The 19,319-nt window shown below is 35.5% G+C and overlaps 1 protein-coding gene across 4 annotated transcripts in view; it reads left to right on the forward strand.

Moving 5' to 3' along the window:
- LOC129001759 (inactive dipeptidyl peptidase 10) overlaps nt 1-19,319 on the forward strand; it is a 120,665-nt gene that overhangs the window by 94,287 nt on the left and 7,059 nt on the right. For all 4 annotated transcript variants that reach the window (XM_054429195.1, XM_054429197.1, XM_054429198.1 and 1 more), the window contains 9 exons: nt 2,663-2,715; nt 10,628-10,842; nt 12,406-12,590; nt 13,882-13,982; nt 14,655-14,784; nt 16,724-16,950; nt 17,318-17,523; nt 18,027-18,196; nt 18,719-18,819. In XM_054429195.1, coding sequence (XP_054285170.1) covers nt 2,663-2,715; nt 10,628-10,842; nt 12,406-12,590; nt 13,882-13,982; nt 14,655-14,784; nt 16,724-16,950; nt 17,318-17,523; nt 18,027-18,196; nt 18,719-18,819 — 1,388 coding nt within the window. The remainder of the gene's footprint in view (nt 1-2,662; nt 2,716-10,627; nt 10,843-12,405; nt 12,591-13,881; nt 13,983-14,654; nt 14,785-16,723; nt 16,951-17,317; nt 17,524-18,026; nt 18,197-18,718; nt 18,820-19,319) is intronic.

Below are 19,319 nucleotides of genomic sequence, written 5' to 3' on the forward strand. Positions count from 1 at the left end.
TGTAGGTTTTCATACTGGAAAGTAAAACGTAACCGAAAACCGCGTAGAAAACATTACCTTTTACATTAGGGTGAGATGTGTATTTACAATATCAAAATTCAAAGTTATATACTCGTTTATGCGAGAGATCCAGTTGACTGAGCAGAATTCTTTCTTCTTTGAGTATTCTCATTTCCACACGTCGCCGGAGAGATGAGACGATGATGACGTCAGCATCAGCTGATTGATGAACCACACTCTGGCGACAATAACAGAGTTGCCAACTGAAAAAAGTATATTTATTGGTTTGACCAAACATACCAATCGATAGATCTTTGCTTGTCCTCTAGTATAATAACTTCAAAGAAAAGCGCTAAATGTAAATTTTAAATTAATAGGGGAAAACATTCAATCAACATCAGCACACTCGAACTACTCGCTAATAAAAAATGGCGTTAGAAGAATTTTCAAAAAATTTAATTTGTAACATCTTTCGATATATTTGTGGTGTTAAAAATGTCGCGCCGCTCATGTCGACTTCACGCTTCTCTCTTATTTAAGGAACATTTTATGATTTGGGATTTCCATGTCGGTTATAATACCAGAGCTCAAGAGCTCAAGCGATATTAAAATATTTCACCGAAGAATTCCGTTGCAATAGATTTATATTTGGCTAAATAACAAGGAAAAGTGTTAAATAATAATACATTCATCGGCATAAACCAGTCAAAACTGAATTCAAATTACCCATATAGTCCAGTCAAGGAATGAGGTGTAGAGTGCGTGAGCAGGTAACTAAGCGATTCCTTCAGAAACTTGTTCAGGGGGCTTAGGGTGTTAACATACCAAAAGTCCTGACTCCTAGGTGGTGAGCCAGGGGGTGGAGGGGGGAAAAAGGGGGGGAGAAAGGTACGCATTTTGGGTTTTTTGATTATATCTCGAAAACTATCAACTTTTTGTATACTATAGTAAATTATAAAATTGAAGAAGATTAAATTTTCTACAAGAAAAGTATATAATGTGTTTATTTTGGTTCAACAGATTACGAGTTATAACTTATTTAATTGATATCTTATTAAAATACTCCTTCCATAAGAAATACATGTAAATTAGTATGCGAAATGGGGCGAATCCTATCCGCCCAAAGGAAATATAACTGATATTCTGGAAATCTTGACAAAATTTCCAGTAATTTGACACTTTAATCATTAAAATTGATCCAAAATTAAGGCGAGGGCGAGGTAACAAAATGTCGAGTTTTGGTGTTTTTTTATTGGAAATATAAAAAAAACCTTAAATCGTCCCATTTTTAAACGCTCACCCTCGCTTTAATTTTTGACAAAATTTCATGATTAAAGTGTCAAATTACTGGAAATTTTGTCGAGATTTCCAGAATATCAGTTATATTTCCTTTGGGCGGATAGGATTCGCCCCATTTCGCATACTAATTTACATGTATTTCTTATGGAAGGAGTATTTTAATAAGATATCAATTAAATAAGTTATAACTCGTAATCTGTTGAACCAAAATAAACACATTATATACTTTTCTTGTAGAAAATTTAATCTTCTTCAATTTTATAATTTACTATAGTATACAAAAAGTTGATAGTTTTCGAGATATAATCAAAAAACCCAAAATGCGTACCTTTCTCCCCCCCCTTTTTCCCCCCTCCACCCCCTGGCTCACCACCTAGGAGTCAGGACTTTTGGTATGCTAACACCCTAAGCCCCCTGAACAAGTTTCTGAAGGAATCGCTTAGTTACCTGCTCACGCACTCTACACCTACTTTTGGATCATTCATTGACTGGACTAATAAGGCAGTTGAATTTATAAGAGAGTATGTTTAATCTACGGTTGCTCGTTTGATTCAAGTGTAGTCGATTTGTCCATATGAAATTGGTCATCGAGCTGCCATTTAATATTTAATCCCATCTGACATCAAGTGTACGTCAAAGACCAGGATTTGTACCGTCCCGATAAAAACTTCAGCAATTCCAATACTGTAGCATCAAAACACACATAATATTAAGTAAGCTACATATTTTACATGTTCACTTGTAGTAGACACAGTCAGTGGCCGAACCAATCGCCTTGTTGGTGATATATGCTGCGGAAGATTCTCCAAAGACTGCAGCAAAGCCCGTAAATTACGGTCGATCGCCGTATAGGATGTGTTTGTGACCATTGATCAACATCTTGGCTTGCTGCCTCGCCGTGGCTGTAGCTGTATAAGTACAATATCTGACAATTCAAGTGCTCTTCCCAACACGGTTTATATCGCTGTCTCGAGCCGAGTATTGTCGTTTGCTGCTTCATATTTTTCAATCTCATTCTCTTGGTTTATCATTAAACACTATTTTTTCGTTTCTTTAAAATTTATAGAGCCTTGCAACGCTTTAGGACATTCACGCTTAAAACGTAAACATTAACAATAAGATCTATGTAAACGATGTTACAATGGTGAGAGATTTTTTAATTTCACAACATTTTATGTTTACAGATTGGTCTTGAGTTACCAGCGTGACCAGTGAAAATCGATCATCTTTTATACGTATTAAGCACCTTGTAAAACCATACAATATTATATTCATAGTTTATCTTTATTACAAGGATTAATATGGAATTTTCATGTCCACAAGCTAATGAGTTTAATTTAACCATTGTGTTTACTTGTTGCAGGTGTTCAAGAATTCCTTCATTTCACACTACACAATCTATGATGTGGACAAAGAGTAAGTTGAATAATTTTCACTTAAATATCACCAAAAAGTCACTGAAATGATTATTTTATAGCATAATTTGGTAAATTCGTTTTTTTTACTATATCAGTAAAATATGTCATAGTATTCAGTTTACTCCCATTTAGTATAGCTGATTTGAATATAGACCTACTGTGTATTCAATCAGAAGTGTTGACGTTGACTTATGGTTGAAAACGGGGTTTTCTACGTCCATTTTCTGCCTGATGAACTTTAGCTGATATTTTAAGATAGAAACTACAATACAAAAGATATCACTTAATATTTTTGTCATCCATCACAGTTGTTCCTATTATTTGTAAAAGCTATGGCTTAGACTATAATATTTTTGTTCCCTATCACATAAGGTAATTTTAAACGCCTAAATATCATGTTGAAACCATGTTGTTGTCCTTGATGGATTGCCCATGTTTGCGATTTATAAGAAAACATTTTTAGCACATTGGCATCGAGCTGGTTTGCTTCCTTCAAGTTGCGTTAAGTTTGTTAAGGAGATGGATATGATATTCATAATATTCCCAAAATCGATCTAATTAGAGTAGCCCAAAAGTGTTAGTGTTGAAATTGATTTTGTTTGAAATTGAGTCACTTTTTCATAAGTAATACAATTCAACTATACAGTGTAATAGCTATTTACATTACAAGTGTAGTAAGAGCGTTTTTACATCACGCAGAACTGATGTAAACACGCTCTTGCGTAACGTGTAACGTACAAGATTTTACCTGACCCGACAATATACATGGGGTTACGTACAATATATTTCATTATCCATTTCACTCATCTTCTAACAGTAACGTTCTTTAACAAACATAAGCTAGGTTAGGAAAATACTTTAAAGCATAACAATAACATTAAAGCACACAGCTGATTTCTAGCGTTAAACGTCGTTGGCTCCATAGAGGTATATTTTTTAAGTTAAGCACTCAATGTTATTTAAATGGGTTTCATTACCTCACCGAGTGAGTTTTTTTCAACTTTACATCACTCCAGAAGTAAGGAAGTTGTATACATCACGCTTGGGATAGGGAAGTTTAACATGGCGGGTCGGGTTAGGTAATAGCTATTTACCTTACTAGTGTAGTAAGAGCGTTTTTACATCACGCAGGTGAATGTTGTGCAACGAGCGGAAGCGAGTTGCATAATTTACCTAAGTGATGTAAACATGCTCTTGCGTTACGTGTAACGTACAAGATTTTACCTGACCCGACAATATACAGGAGGTTACGAACAATATTTTTCATTATCCATTTCACTCATCTTCTAACAGTAACGTTCATTTATAAACAAAAGCTAGGTTAGGAAAATTCTTCAAAACATGACAATAAAATTCAAGCGCACAGCTGATTTCTAGCGTTGAACGTCGTTGGCTCCATAGAAGTATATTTTTTAAGTTAAGCACTCAATGTTATTTAAATGGGTTTCATTACCTCACCGAGTGAGTTTTTTTTCAACTTTACATCACTCGAGAAGTAAAGAAGTTGTATACATCACGCTTGGGATAGGGAAGTTTAACATAGCGGGTTAGGTAAATGATTTTATACTATCCGTTTGCACGATTTACATTATTCTTGTTTATACTCCACGGATTTAAAACAACTTCAAAATCACTTTCTCTTCGGTAAAACTACGCAGCTGTTAAAATACAAATCGTAAAGCAGGACCTGAACTAAGTCAATCCAAAGTTTAAATGAAGTTGGCTGAAACACGTAAATCGAGGATGCTATAAACATCTGTTTGCTGATATTGCAGTTTGCCTAGAGGACTTTACATTCAGATGAGTTCGTTCTCCAACATTTTACTGTGGTAGTTCACATAAATTGATCCCATTATAAATGTTGTATGCAATGGTTTATTACAATTATTTTTTTAATACGATTAATTGATTTTTTTATTTAGTCGATAAAGAACAGTAGTCAAAACTTGTACCCAAATAAAATTTTCTATAATTTAAATAAACCCAAACCATTAAAAGTGTAACTGAACCTTTTTTTTTATCAATTAAATTTCGAATATTTTAAAAACCTTTCAAATGTTATACTCGCAATATTTTTTTCATAAAATGCCGAAAATGTTGAATTTATTTGGTTTATACATCAATGAAATATAAAAAAATTGAGACCAAATTTAACTCCCATAAGAAATACATGGGGAGCAAATTTCGTTTTTTAAGTATATGACGAGTGGGCTTATAGATACAGTACATTTATGCCAATGCTTGATGGCAAATCTGTACGTGCATATCTTCAATTCGAGACCTTAATATAGGGAAATATTATTTTTCAAGTAAAGTTATTATGAAGAAAATTATTTATGTATGAACTGTATGTGTAAATCGGCTCTGTTCTAATGTCAATTGCTTCAAATATAAACGCTCATAATTCTCATTACGAAAAATCGTGACTGTCTGTCTTCATTGACCTGTGAGATAATTAATGAACGTATGAAATATAGAGAACTAAACGGTAAACATGTAGTTAAACTATCGGTCAAGCTTTGTTTGTACTAACTAGAGGCATAAATATGGGATGTCATCCTATTTTCTTACACGTAATATCATATGAAACCTTGACTTAATTTAGTATATGATATCTCAGGCTTTCCATAGCTCACTTGATCGCATGACAGTGACTAGGTCAAGTGATAACATACCAAGTATACCAGTACACCCTGATGGCATGTCACACATACCATCGTGCATCATACCAGTACCACACATTAACAGTTATGTGGACACGCGATCACGCATGTCATAGCGCGGCACTTCTAGCCTGGGAGTCAGGGTTCAAATCCCACCAATTACCAATGGAGATTCATTATGTGATAATTACCGTGGCCTGAACACCGAAGTATAGATAAGATAAATTGTGAGAAGAACTGGTTTTGGATTTGTGTTCGATAATTCAACCTATAAATGCCATGACCAACTATTTTCATGATCACATGACAGTTTCTAGATCAGCTGGTAGCGCTTCAACATATAATATGCAAAACATAACCAGCCTCAAAGGATTCACGCTTTCTACTATCCTATCACCCTTCTTTACTTGACATTTTAATGGAGGTTAGTGTGCAATTAGTACTTTCCGTTAATTAAGTGCTACAAGTTAATTGAATTCACACTAATTAAATAATACCACTTTCAAAAGAGGAGTGCTCATGTTTTCCTTACCTGCAAGTATATCTTGGACTTCGATTTTCCCTCTCATACAGACACAAGAAACCAGCAAAATGAGCACTGAAATGGAATATTCTAATCCAACCCCCAAGAAAACTGAAGTTTCTTGTTTTCATGTCACTGACTGAAAATCTCCAACTCAACATCATTTGACTGTACAGAACCTATTCACATAGGTTACCTACCTACATCACATGTCAAGGATTGTATGGGGAGCTTTGTTTTGCTCATTGTCGCTATTTTCTATCACTTACACTATCTTTTAACTCGAACCTACACTTTACCATTATTATTTAGGTTATCAATCTACTATGGCAGGGGAGAGCAAGCTTGTCTAGTGGCAGAGCTCGCGGCTTTGGAGCCCGAGGTCCCGGGTTCAAATCCCGCCAATCACCAATGGATTTAATCTATGTAAATTCGACGACCCTGTATGACTAGCATGAAGTTATGTGTAAAACAGTTTCGGGCTAGCACCTAGCGTCCTAAGATGTGAAGGAGGGATATAAAACAACTACGGCAGCTGACTCCACACATACATAAAACACAGTCACTAGGTCAGCTGAAAATGTAGATAACAAACGAAGCGGGAAAGTCATAAAGTGGAACATGGCTTGATACATATCAAGAGGTTACGGATTAACATATAGCGTGTCTGTAATCTTGCCTCTCTAAGGCCCATGTGCTGGGATTTATAGTGTCTTGAAGACATTCGCGAGGTGAAGTAGTTGTCAGAGTGATAATTTACACGATACTGTACTGTTGCTCGAATCTTAGGAACCATGGATACTAAATGTTACACTTAGTATTAATATTGACACTTTGACGATGTCGGAGGGAAATTTTGCCTGTCAGTCTGTCCCCACCCCATTACTTGTTACTAGGCCTACTACACTTTGACTATCGGCAGATCTAGGCGATCCGTACCCATGTTTAAGTCGTAGAAAGTTTCAGAATAAAAATAAACTATTTGAATTGACCCACTGATTTATGAAAAGAAGGTTATCAATTGGGAAACATCCAATTATACTCAAAACTCTCCCACTTTTACTGTAAACCAAGCCAAACTGACAGGACAGCTTATTGCAAGCCATAGCATTTTTTTATGTAATATTAACTGTACAGTAACAAAGAACTAAGAGAGAAAATCTTTTTTGACAGCAGTGCACTCTGTGAATTGTTTAATGTTATTTTCTATCAGAAATTGGCTACAGCTGGTTCGTAAAGATCCGTATAACTGAGTACAGTATCCGAACACGATGGTGGCCTACTACAGTATTACGTATTGAGATCGGGAGACCAGTGCGAAGTACTATCTCCTCCTGTCATTTAATTTTGATTTCTGTTGATACATTGAATGTTTTTACAATTTTGAAGAACGAACTCAAATTACTCTAGTTAAGTCATCTAGGCAAAGTAAAATATGCATCAGCAACCAGATGTTTATAGCATCCATGATTTACGTGCTTCTGCCAACTTCATTTAAACTTTGGATTGACTTAGTTCAGGCCCTACTTTACGATATGCATTTTAACAGCTGCGTAGTTTTACTGGAGAGAATGTGATACTGAAGTTTCTGTACAACCGTAGAGTATATAGGAAAATAATACGGATAGTGCATGCCGTGTAAAATATTAAGTTTATTGGGTATTTTATAGCTAACAATTACATAATAATAATAAGTACATACGATTTTATACCGCGTGTCCATAAAAAACGTTTCATGACTTTAGGAAATGAATCCCCATACCAAAAAGAAGAAACAAGTTTATGGGAAGGTATGTCCGAAAATGCATATCGAATAAAAAACTTCACAGATAAAAATATTGTTGTATAAAAAACAAAATGGCGGATATCTGGATAAATATGCATTTTCGGACATACCTTCCCATAAACTTTTTTCTTCCTTTTAGTATGGGATTCATTTCCTAAAGTCATGAAACGTTTTTTATGGACACCCTAATGAAACGTTTTACCAATTTTGCACACTAATTTATGCATAGGTATGGTATAACAAAACGTTCAGTAAAAACATCAACAGTTAATTTAGGCTACATTAATTCATGATTCAAAGCTTTCCTAATGTTAATCATAACATTTCAATTCCTATTCTGAATCTACACAGATCACTTGAGCCACTTACAACACCACTGATGACAATAACACTAGTCTCAGGTATGCTCGGGGAATTCTCCAGCTTTGAATGTTTTAACCAAGTTGAACTTATTAAAACTTCGCCGAGTTGACGAAGTTTCCTTTGAACAACTTCGGAACTTCACATGCTCAGCTTGAGAGAATGCTTAAGCTAACTTTTGTCCCGTGCATTAGCGCGTTTCTATTAGCCTTTTGCGATTCCGTGATAAGGGTTTTTAATGTTTTATCCATTGACGTCTCATTGGAAAGAGCGTGTCGCGTAGATTTGCAAACTGGCCTTACATTTTTTTAAAAGTCCCTTGGGCTCTGCCCCAGTGGCTTAGAAAGTTCCCATGTTATCCTTATGGAGAACTTAGTTGTTTACATTTTGATCAGCTGTATAATTTAATTGCTGTTATTTATTTTTCAATTCAAAGTCTTTTAAACTCATAGGAAATTATGATGACTTTTATTTGTTTTTAAATAACTACTTTACTTCTTTGCAATTGCTCGATTTCGAGCAACGTGTTTACTAGTTTAAGTTAAACTGATATCTTATCAAGAAGAGACACTTTAATTAATGATGCTATTATTTTATATGATGTGCTATTATGTGAAATCATACAAGTTTCTTTAAAAGTTGTATGTTTCTGAAATAGAATGTAGGTGATTCAACAACCATAAAAAATAAATAGTCAAAATGGTTCTTACATAAACCAATCGGTAATGAAATATTTATGAATAGTTTAAAGTATTCTATGTTGAAATATGTCGTCTACGGCGTTCGTTTTTCCCGTTAAAACTACTTCCTCTCAACCTAAAACGTAGTCTTTAGTTTACAGTTTTGGTCAATGGTAGATCGTCTGGAAAAGTGATGAAGGATTTTAAATTCTGAGGCCGTTCCTTTTGTGTTTTTACCTTGACGTTACTCAGTATTCTCTCAATTTTTCTGAAATTTGCCTTTCAATTGTTCTAGAAAACTCAACCAACAATAATCGTCTATATTTTATATTTCCTTTGGCGTAAACATATGCAAAATTGAAAATTTATTCCATGGGTAGCTGAGTGGTTATAGTGCTCGCCTGGTAATCAAAGGGTCGCCGGTTCGATCCTGAGAAAAGTTAGTAGCTTTTTGATGGTTCGAAACTGGACCCAGCTATTCCTGATCATTGGGCTTCAAATAAAATGATCCTGATTAATAAAACCGCTGATCAGTCATTACCAAAGCTACACAGGTCATCACACACCATTCTACACTCATCCTTCACTCATATTTGGGTTAAAATACGCACCTAGGTGGCGTCCCCATCTAAATGATTGATAATTGATCAAAATAATTGTTTCATTTCAAATAGTCGAAAGGCATTCAAAATATCCGAATACCACACAGAAAGACTCACAATCAATGTTAGCTAGGCGTAAATCTGATTACTGAACGGACGTGTTTTGCCTACAAGCCCGGCCAGTAATGCTGTTAACTACATTTATTCTTCAACACTTCCCATGCAATGACAGCACCAAACGTGATTAAGTATAACGAACAAACTTGCTTCTTCCTGAAAAGAGTTGGTTTTTAAGCGTAGTTGGGAATCCACAATGTATATCTTTTATCTATTGTTAAAATGAAATTGGGATTGAAGAAAAAGATTTCATGCATAAAGTTAAGATCGAACGTGTAGAAGAAGAAACACATAATAATTAATAAAATTTTATTTTTACTAAACTTCTCTTGTTTTTAAAAACTGTTAGTATGGAACTTGAGTGAGAATAGTTGAGATTCTTAACCGTAAATCAACCAATAATAACGCTCTCTAATCTCCATTGCGCACCTTTTTTGTCATCCGCTCCATTTCTCCCTAGCACTTGCCTTCTTCATGCGGTTCCTTCTGTGCTGATCTCTTCAGAGACTCCTTTTGCCCTCCCAAGTTTCCCAGTCAAGATCTGGTGCCTAATGATGTACTGCAATGAAAATGTTAAATTTTTGGATTGGATCATTTGACTACATTGGGTGGACCATACATACACACTTGATGCCTCGGTTAGCTCTCCCTGAAGTCTATAGTTCAAAATTTAACCAAGCACACAATGTAAACATCTTTTAGAGCTCAGAGTCCCCCGCATCAGACTAATACTCATCAGTGACCTTTCGCTGCCATGGATCCTTGCAGATCCTCCAAAGTATAGCTCGAGCGGGTATTAATTGCGCCCACTGACCTGAGTCAGGTAGTCGGATATTCCTGAATTGCGCCCACGCTAGGGGGCCACCCAATACGATCGTTAACTGTACCAAGTGGCAGCACTTTTTGTCTGTATAATTGAGTAGGTTAGGTTAGGTTGGGTTTGGTTAGGTTAGGACGACCTCAGGGGCTCACCCTAGGGGCTCTACCTGTCAGCGGCTCGCGGAAATAATGAACAACCAAGCACGTAGAAATCAGTTGTCATGGCTAACACTCCATATTCAGTTTTTTTATATATAGCACGACGGATCGTTCCATAAAGTTCCAAAAATGCCTCACGTCTTTCCAGCACCAAATAACATGCATCGAGCAGTTATTTGTCAATATCCTCTCTTTTTTCAGCCATCACATCCCGGTGCGGCTGAGTGACTCCCCCAAGGTGTCCCAGACGTGGCTGCAGGTGGCGCGGTGGTGCGGCAACACCACGAGATTAGTGTTGGTGTCAGATAACGACATTTACATACGCTACTCCCCAGGTAGCACCACTGACATCAGGCTCACTCACACAGGACACCCCAGCCTTATATACAACGGGGTACCCGACTGGCTGTATCAGGGTAGGTCACTTTCAACATGATAAACAGAGCCAAGGCTGTTGAAAATATTTTTAGAGGGGGAATAAATATAATATAGACCTACTTACTTAGTTTTTTAAATGAATATTTAATGTAAACTGTTATTTATTTAGTGACGAAGGTATTAAGCCATAACGTTGACTAAGTTAGAAATTTTCCCATTTAATAAGGGATCAACACAGTTAATATTTATGGATAAAGGAAAACATTTTATTCTGACCAGGGCATTATATGCTATCTATTTATAGACCAGGGGGTTGTCCAATTAATTCTGATCATGGAATTATATCCATTTTATGTTGATCAGGTGATTATATTAATTTAATGTTGACCATGGGATTATATCCATTTAATGTTGGATCAAGGAATTATCAACAACATTTAGTATTATGACCAGAAGATTGTGACCATTTAATGTAGATCAGAGTAACTTGTTGTTAATATTTTTGATTGACAGATCATCCGTAAATCAAATCATACACTTTGAATGTTGTTCTAAGGATTTTACCTTAATGTAACCATTCAACTTTGTTAATTGAATTGAAAATATTTGATGGCCCTGATGAACAGGCGGGGCCTCTAATAGTTCAACAAGTACCGGTACCTTCTAGGGGGTTTTTATGATAAAATATATTAGAGGGTTTTTAAAACCAAAAGTTTGCCAATTAAGCTATAAAATAATTTTATAGCAATATTTTAGATTATCTAGATATGTAGACCCTTTTTACAACAGGCGATTCATTAATCCCTTTGACAAAAGTCTTATAAAATGCAGAACAATAGTTCTTACAATAATAAAAAAACATTTGTTGAGATAACATTTTTATGTAATAATCTCCTATAAAGAGACTAGCGTTTTACAAAATACAAAAGTCCATTAAATTTTTATCAATATTAAACATATAGGTATCTAATACAATATTCAAAAAATATAATAAACTCACAAATTGCAATAAAATAATCTTGCAGAAGCAAGTATACATCAAAAGTGAAAACGTAGCAGGCAGTCTATATATGGAAAGCCTTTATCCTTATTGCCTTGGCAATAAGCCTTGTTATTCATGCACAGCCAAGTATACTTTGGCTCGCCTTTCAAAGCTGTTTAACTGTTTTGAAGTGTTTATCAATAATTTTATTCCTCAAATTGCACATTGCAAAGGCACCACTTAAAAGCAAGTGTGTGAATTATTTGGATTGACGTTTCAGTTAGTAGTATTTAGTTATAGTTGTAGTTTTTTTGCTCTTTTGTGTTTGGCTGTGTTAGGGGAAAAAATAAATAATATAGTTTAGAAAATATATCAGATTTTTCACAAGATTGACTTAGTGAGTGACCCAAACGTTTAAGGAGTTTTGATTACTGTTGGTTGACTCTTTTGAGATATTGTCATTGCTTTTCCTTAAGATGAAAGCGTTAGCTGGTGTTCTTTCTTAAAAATAGCCACTGGCCTTGAAACCAAACAAATGCATTCGTTTTTCGATCATATTTTGTAGAATATTTTTAATATCTCTTAAAAGATATAGCCTAAATCACTTTTATCTCCACAGAGGATGTCCTGACACCTCCACATGATGCGTTGTGGTGTTCGCCCGACGGGTCGTATCTGCTATTTGCGTCGTTCAACGACTCTGAAGTGCGGAACTTCAATTTCCCATGGTTCAGCCTCTCCGAGAGTGCCGCAGCCGAGAACGGAGCTACATTTCCAGCGTCGAGGAGCGTCCGGTACCCTACAGTGAGAGCCGAGTACTATACCCCTACCTGGATATACCTGTGCCTTTCATACCTATCTAATTTATTTTACCAATCACGCTATCTATGATTTTTGGTCATTCCCTACACATTAACTTGAGTTCTTAGTTCCTCCTGCTGAATCCCTCTACCATATACAAACTGTTTTTAACCTGTTTCTTCAACAACTTTATTTCTTTTTTTAGTTAATTCCTAGTACTTACTACTTACTACTTACTACTTACATATGTCATGCCCTCTGGTCCAAATAAAATCTTGATTCACTGCTCCCATATTTTTCTTCTTCAATTAGAGCATTTTATCTGTTTTATAACTTCTAGGTTTGTTTCAAATTTAATAGAGTTTATCGTATCGTTTAGCTATGATTCATGTAGTCTACTTCTAAAATTCAAAGTGGTGCCTCAGCTTTAACTGAACATAAAAACAAAGTAATGTGGACATTTAGAGTTTATCAAACAAATGATTTAGGTACTTCTTCTACAATACCTAATATTAGAGCCTGCGAAAACAGAATTAACAGCTGAAATCCAAAATAAAGTAATGTTTTTGATGCAGCATAATCCGTAGGTCTCCCTACCCACTGTCTCAATCACACTTTCCTTCTTTTCCGTTTCTCATCTTGCCATCTAATCAATTCATTTTAATCACTTTTGTTACAACTACAACTCCCGCTAGAACCTACTCCTCCGACATCTTCCAATCATATGCGCACAAGCACAAGCAACTGTGTTCAAACTGGGCTACACGCTAGATCGCTGAAAAACTGATGGCCAGTAGGCGTGTAAAGGCCGCAGAGTCAACTTTTTCCAGAGCATTTTTAAAAGCAGCTTTTAAGCGTGTACATTGTTCACACTGAGCTATTTTACGAGCTGCGTGTAAAAAAGCCAGCGTGTAGCTTGTAAACTCGCCTCGTGTGAACGGGGCTTTTATTAACAATAAATTCCTAATAACACTGAAGTGCAGACAACAATTCAACAATGCATATAAGCTGATCTGTAATGAAGTAAAGGAAGCAAGACTGTCAACTTATGAGATTGTTTTGTCCCTAACAGTAGCTCTCTTTACTTGTAGTTTGGTTTGCCTTTCATAAAAAAAAAAATCTGAATTTTACTTTACCTTTAACTCTTTTGCTTACTAAATGTATCTAATGAACTAGTATAATGGAAAAAAATAATTAACTTATTATTACATGATGATGATGATACTAACAATAAAATAAGTCAACTATCTAAATCCAATGCAACTTTCTAAATTAAAATCCTGGTATTTTGCAGCCTGGTTCCCCCAACCCATCTGTCAAGCTGTGGCTAGCTGATCTCAACAACACCAAAGAAAAGTACAAAGAAGTCCGGCCTCCTGAGGTGTTTGAAGACCAGTAAGTCAACGTTTATAGTCATACTTTTTGTCATTGAATATGGTTTGTGAGAATCAACAATACAGAATTTTCTTGCTATTTTACTGTTGTGTTCTGTGGGGGACACAGAAGAGATGTGGCTGTAATATTTTTTACAGTGCATTATTATGCACTGTAAAAAATATATACAATTAGGTACCATTGATTTTTTTAAATATACCTTACCACCCCATACCATCTAGTCTAGTTCATGCATATTGCTGTGAAAAATTACGTTTCAAAAGTTATTCGAACTGAAGTTATTTCCCCATTAAACATTGAATAAAAAAAATATTAAATTTCACATATATAGCCCTTTTAACTCTTAACAAAATGGCATAGCCCCCATTGCTGTAAAATTATGTTTCAAAAGTTATTGCAACTTTTGTGATTTTCCCCATGAAATATCACAGTTATATTGGCTTCCTGGAAGGGGCCGGATAAACAGAGGACCGGTAAAACCAAGGCCGGATATGAGGGGTTCTACTGTAAGGTTGTTGACAAGCTAATGAGAAAAAGTATGTGTTAGTTTGCTTCTACAGTTTATTTATAATATTATCCAATATATTATAAATAATTAACTAATAATTAATAATTAACTAATAATTAAATAATTATCTAAAAATATTATCTACTCATATGATCTGTTGACAGAGACTACTATCTGACGTCAGCTGGTTGGATAGACGATGACAACCAACAAGTGGCAGCTATCTGGATGAATCGGCCCCAGAATCTTACAATTATTAGTAGTTGTAGTACCCCCCACTGGCAGTGTGTTGAGGTATGCATTCTTCATTTTTGTCAATTTACTCTAAAATTAATTTATATGCTTTATAGTGACTGTAAGAAAAATATAATGTGCAACACAAGTGCAAAAGGCCTTTGCTCACTAGTTACACAAATAACTATTTATCAAAAAGTATGATTCATTTGTTTATTTATTTAATAACACTTTTCTCATATTCATGAATGGTCGTTTTAAGTTATTATTCATGGCCCCCTTAATTGACATTAGGTCTTATATTTATTGTGAATGAGGCATGAGGGATCACACAAAACATTCTGAGATTGTTTCTGAATCTGCCGCATATTTCTCTTAATAATTGTTCTCTATGTAAGTATTTTTCTCTCGTCTTTCCATTTTGTTAATGGATTATTCAGGATTTCTTCCCTGATATTACTGTTCACTTTATTCCCTCATTTAAATCAATGTTTCCATCCATAACTGTCAACACAAATATTCCACTCATATTTTCTTCCTTCGTCAAGCTTACTGTTTCTTAAATTTTTTTCAGAGTTCTTTGTTGTTGTTTTTAATTACTATTTTACCCTTTGAGATCTTAGCAATAGATTAGATATGCATTAAAAAACTTTGTTAAACACACATCACTATTCTCTGCCAGAATTTTAAAATTATTAGGGATGAAAAATGGAATACTTATTTTATAACAACCAAATACATTTATCTTTTCATATTTGAAACAGCCTTACAAAACATCTATTCAGGACTCAGCTTACGCCCTAAGCATGATTTGTGGGGGATGGTGGTCACACTAGCTCATTATACAGCTATGGTCTTAAACTAAGCTCCTTGAGGCCTTGTTAATGAAACATAATGCTTGTTATCCCCATGCACTATATACGCTTAACTAAAGGTCGCTCGTTAAAAAGTGTTTCATTTTCCAGTTTAATTTTTTTCTATTAAAATGATGTGTTAGCTAACTTTAATTAAGTAAACATTCATGTTGGAAATATTTATGAAAATGCATTTCAAAGTTGTTTACAGAATAAAAAAAGTTTGTTTTTTTATAATATACTTATTTCATTTCCATTAACATCCCAAAAAATAGAATATTTATTATGTTGTACCTATTTGTTCTAATTGTAAACTTGAGAAACAATGTGCAGATAACTATGAAAAACAAAATAAATTAAACAAAGGAAGATTTGTTTGGAAAGGAATAGAGTTTAGCTTACCACAGTCAATTAGAGTTCAAGAGTTGGACACACAAACAATTTCAGTCCTATATTTAGGATGAAACGTCAAAGGGTTAAGTGAAATATGTGTTTAACCCTTCCTTGACTTGTGTATCTGTTAGCATCTGGATTCTAATTTTTCTCAGGTAAACCAGCTTAATTTGGGCTTTAAACAAATTACCCTGTGTAAAGAAACTGATCATAGTCAGTAATAAATCTACACAGATCATCTTTTACTCTCATTTCTTTTACACTCATCTTTTCTCTATCACTCATCTTCAGCTCAAAATATGTACCTAGATGTGTGTCACTGTCTCCAAGTAATGATAATGAATGATAAACTCTCTTCCTTCAGAAAACACCCCTAGTGAAAACACCTACCTTTTCTTAAAAATATATATACCGTATTTTAAGATAAACAATCAGTGACTTGTATTTTTGCATAGCTATGAACAAAGTATTGCAATTTTGTGTATTTCAACAATCTTTCAAAACCATAACCATCAGAGATTTGAACCAAATATAATTATACCAAACCAGAAAAAGAGAAAGTGTGCCTACTGAACAAATGCTATGGGCTGATATAATACTACTTTTACATGTACATAAAAGAAACACATGCACATCGTTCTTGTATGCAACAGGTGTACATTGTTCATGGATTGCTATAGACATGCAAAATATAAGCTGTATAACCAAATTTGTTAACATTACGTAAAAAATAAAACTTATCCTTGTTTCAGAAACACTCGGAGAGAGCGGAAGGCACGTGGCTGGAGGTCCAGCCTCACCCAGTGTTCTCCCGAGATGGTAACAGCTTCCTGCTGCTGGCCTCAGTACAGGAGGGAGCGATCGACACATTTACACACATTAAACATGTGACCCTGACACAGCAGAGGATAGCAGTCATCAGTCACGGACACTACGAGGTCACAGAGATACTGGCCTGGGACTCCATTAACCATCTGGTGTAAGTAGCAAAACCCATACAAAATTTAACTGGCTGCTGGGTAGCTGAGGTTATAGTGCTCGTCTGACAATATGTTTGCTGTTTTAAATAAATGATCCTCTTCAACAGCCATATAGTACCGTAAATGGTCTGCAGTCCCAAACTGCCGACACTTCCTGCATGCTATGGCTATGTCCCGTTTTGGTGGATCTTTAAGCAACGTAGGTGCTTCTTCAGAAAACCATGACCCGTGATTATCACAGGGAACTGTTTAAGTTGCCTCGATCCTGTTTAGTCGTTGAGTGTTAAAATGAACTGTCCAAGTAGGAAAAGAGAGGTTTAAATGTATTTAAGATTTGAAGTTTTTTAAATGTTCAACCTGTTGTAGGTACTACCTAGGCACACATGAGCGTAGTCCTGGGCAGCGACACCTGTATGTGGTGCAAGACCCTGACACTGACACACCTCTCCATCTGGAACCTCAATGTCTCACATGCGACCTCACCACCTACTTAGGCGCTCGGGCTCGCTCCACCTACATCAACTGCAGCCACTTCAACGCCTATATAAGCCTTATGCCGCCTGATGGAGAAAGTAATGTCATTTAGTTATCTTGCCTTTCTAAAAGAGTTTAGAACCATTTTAAGAGATATACGAGTACTTACTCGTATTAGTGTGCTGGCTGGCAAAGGAAACCGGTCCCTCCTGGGCCTCTCATACAGAACTCTCTGAGACATTTACCACCAGGCTCGCAACAAATAATAATGATAATAATGGTTAAAATATCCAGCTCCTATATAGAGCGTTTTTTTTTTTCATGTGAGTGCTTGTAAATTGGAAGGGTGAAGTCTGATGCATGTCTAATGTTGTGTCGCCAAGTATAAGTAGTTATAATATGTACTCGAGTATAGTTAAGTTATAATATGGAAGTTATAAGCTATAATATATTGTAGAGCTCTTGATTTGGCAAGTGATATGTTTTGTTCAATGAAAGTTCCACAGCTGACTTGTTTCCTGATGGCAGAAAGGCACTTGATTGTCATTATGTTTGATGAGAACGTGTTCTAACTTGATTGTTTGAATGTGTATTGTTCTAGGTCCGGAGGGGATGAGGCATTACGTGTTGCTGTGTGAAGGTCCGCAGCTTCCTCTAGCAGGGGTACACAACACAACCAACCACCAGCTGCTGCGGGTGTTGTTCAACAAGAAAACACAATGCGGAAAGAAGCTCAATCAGCTGGCTCTGCCCAAGATGCGCAGCTTTGAGGTTGGTTGAGGATGAGTTCAAACCCAGAAATAAAATTTACCTTGAAATGACTGAATTCTCATGAATGGAGGCCCTAAATCAGCTTGAAAAAGAAATTCAGCTGTTAAAGATGTCTAACTGGTCACTTGTGAGGCTAAAATCAACCCTAAAAGGCTAAAATTAGTTTTTTAGGTAAAAATATATATGTAGGAAATGAAAATATATCTAATCCTCAGAATAATCTATAAATTCAGATCCATCTAATTTACAGTGCAAAGTATTATCATATGGGAGTATGTTTAATCTATGGTATTATGTTCTGAAAGTTATTCTTTAATGCCTCGCCAAATTTTTTTTGTCAATTGTGGTAAGCAAGAACCTATTTTCAGGATTCCCCAATTTTATAGGTACCCACTTAGCTGTACAATAAATATTTTAAGTCATAATTCCGACAGGGCAGCTTAAATATGTTTAACATGTATACGGCGGGAGCAGTAATACTGTAATGCTGAAAAGATAAAACAATGACACTGTTTGTCCTAGGTGCCTTTGCCACAGGGCTACAGAGCTCAAGTGCAGCTGTTATTGCCTCCGAGTTGGAGACAGGAATTAAGGGATGCTTCCTACCCTGTCCTCGTGGAGGTGTAAGTATATTGCTCTGTGTACTGTTAACAAATATAATTTTGTTTAATGTTAAGTGTGTAGTCGTGATAATTCGATCTGACTATTTTAAAGTCTGTTAAAATGTATTGACCCTAAAATTGATTCTTGATTCTTTTAACCGAGAAGTACTCAGTCTTTAAAAGTAAGTTTGCAAATGTGAACTTTTTTATTCTCTGTTCATGTGGTAAAAATATGTTGGTTACATTCAAACAGCAGTCTGATTTTGTTACTTATTGGTAATTTTGTGATTGCAATATTGATTTATAAATAATTCAAAACCAAGGAAAATTTAGAACATTTTGACTTAAATTGTACCGTATTTATTCTAGGCAGATCTGTATTTTGATGACTTGGCCACTACATGCTTATCAATAAAAATCCCCTATTGAGAAAAAATTGTAAATAAGAGTCATATACCACACTCATATTAAAACATGGTTGTCAGCCAACCTCGATACCAGGAATTGCCACCTTTCAGTGA

Source organism: Macrosteles quadrilineatus, unplaced genomic scaffold (assembly GCF_028750875.1).
Source record: "Macrosteles quadrilineatus isolate MER2022 unplaced genomic scaffold, UCM_ALF_1.0 Scaffold_8__2_contigs__length_117827958, whole genome shotgun sequence".
Lineage (NCBI taxonomy): Eukaryota > Metazoa > Arthropoda > Insecta > Hemiptera > Cicadellidae > Macrosteles > Macrosteles quadrilineatus.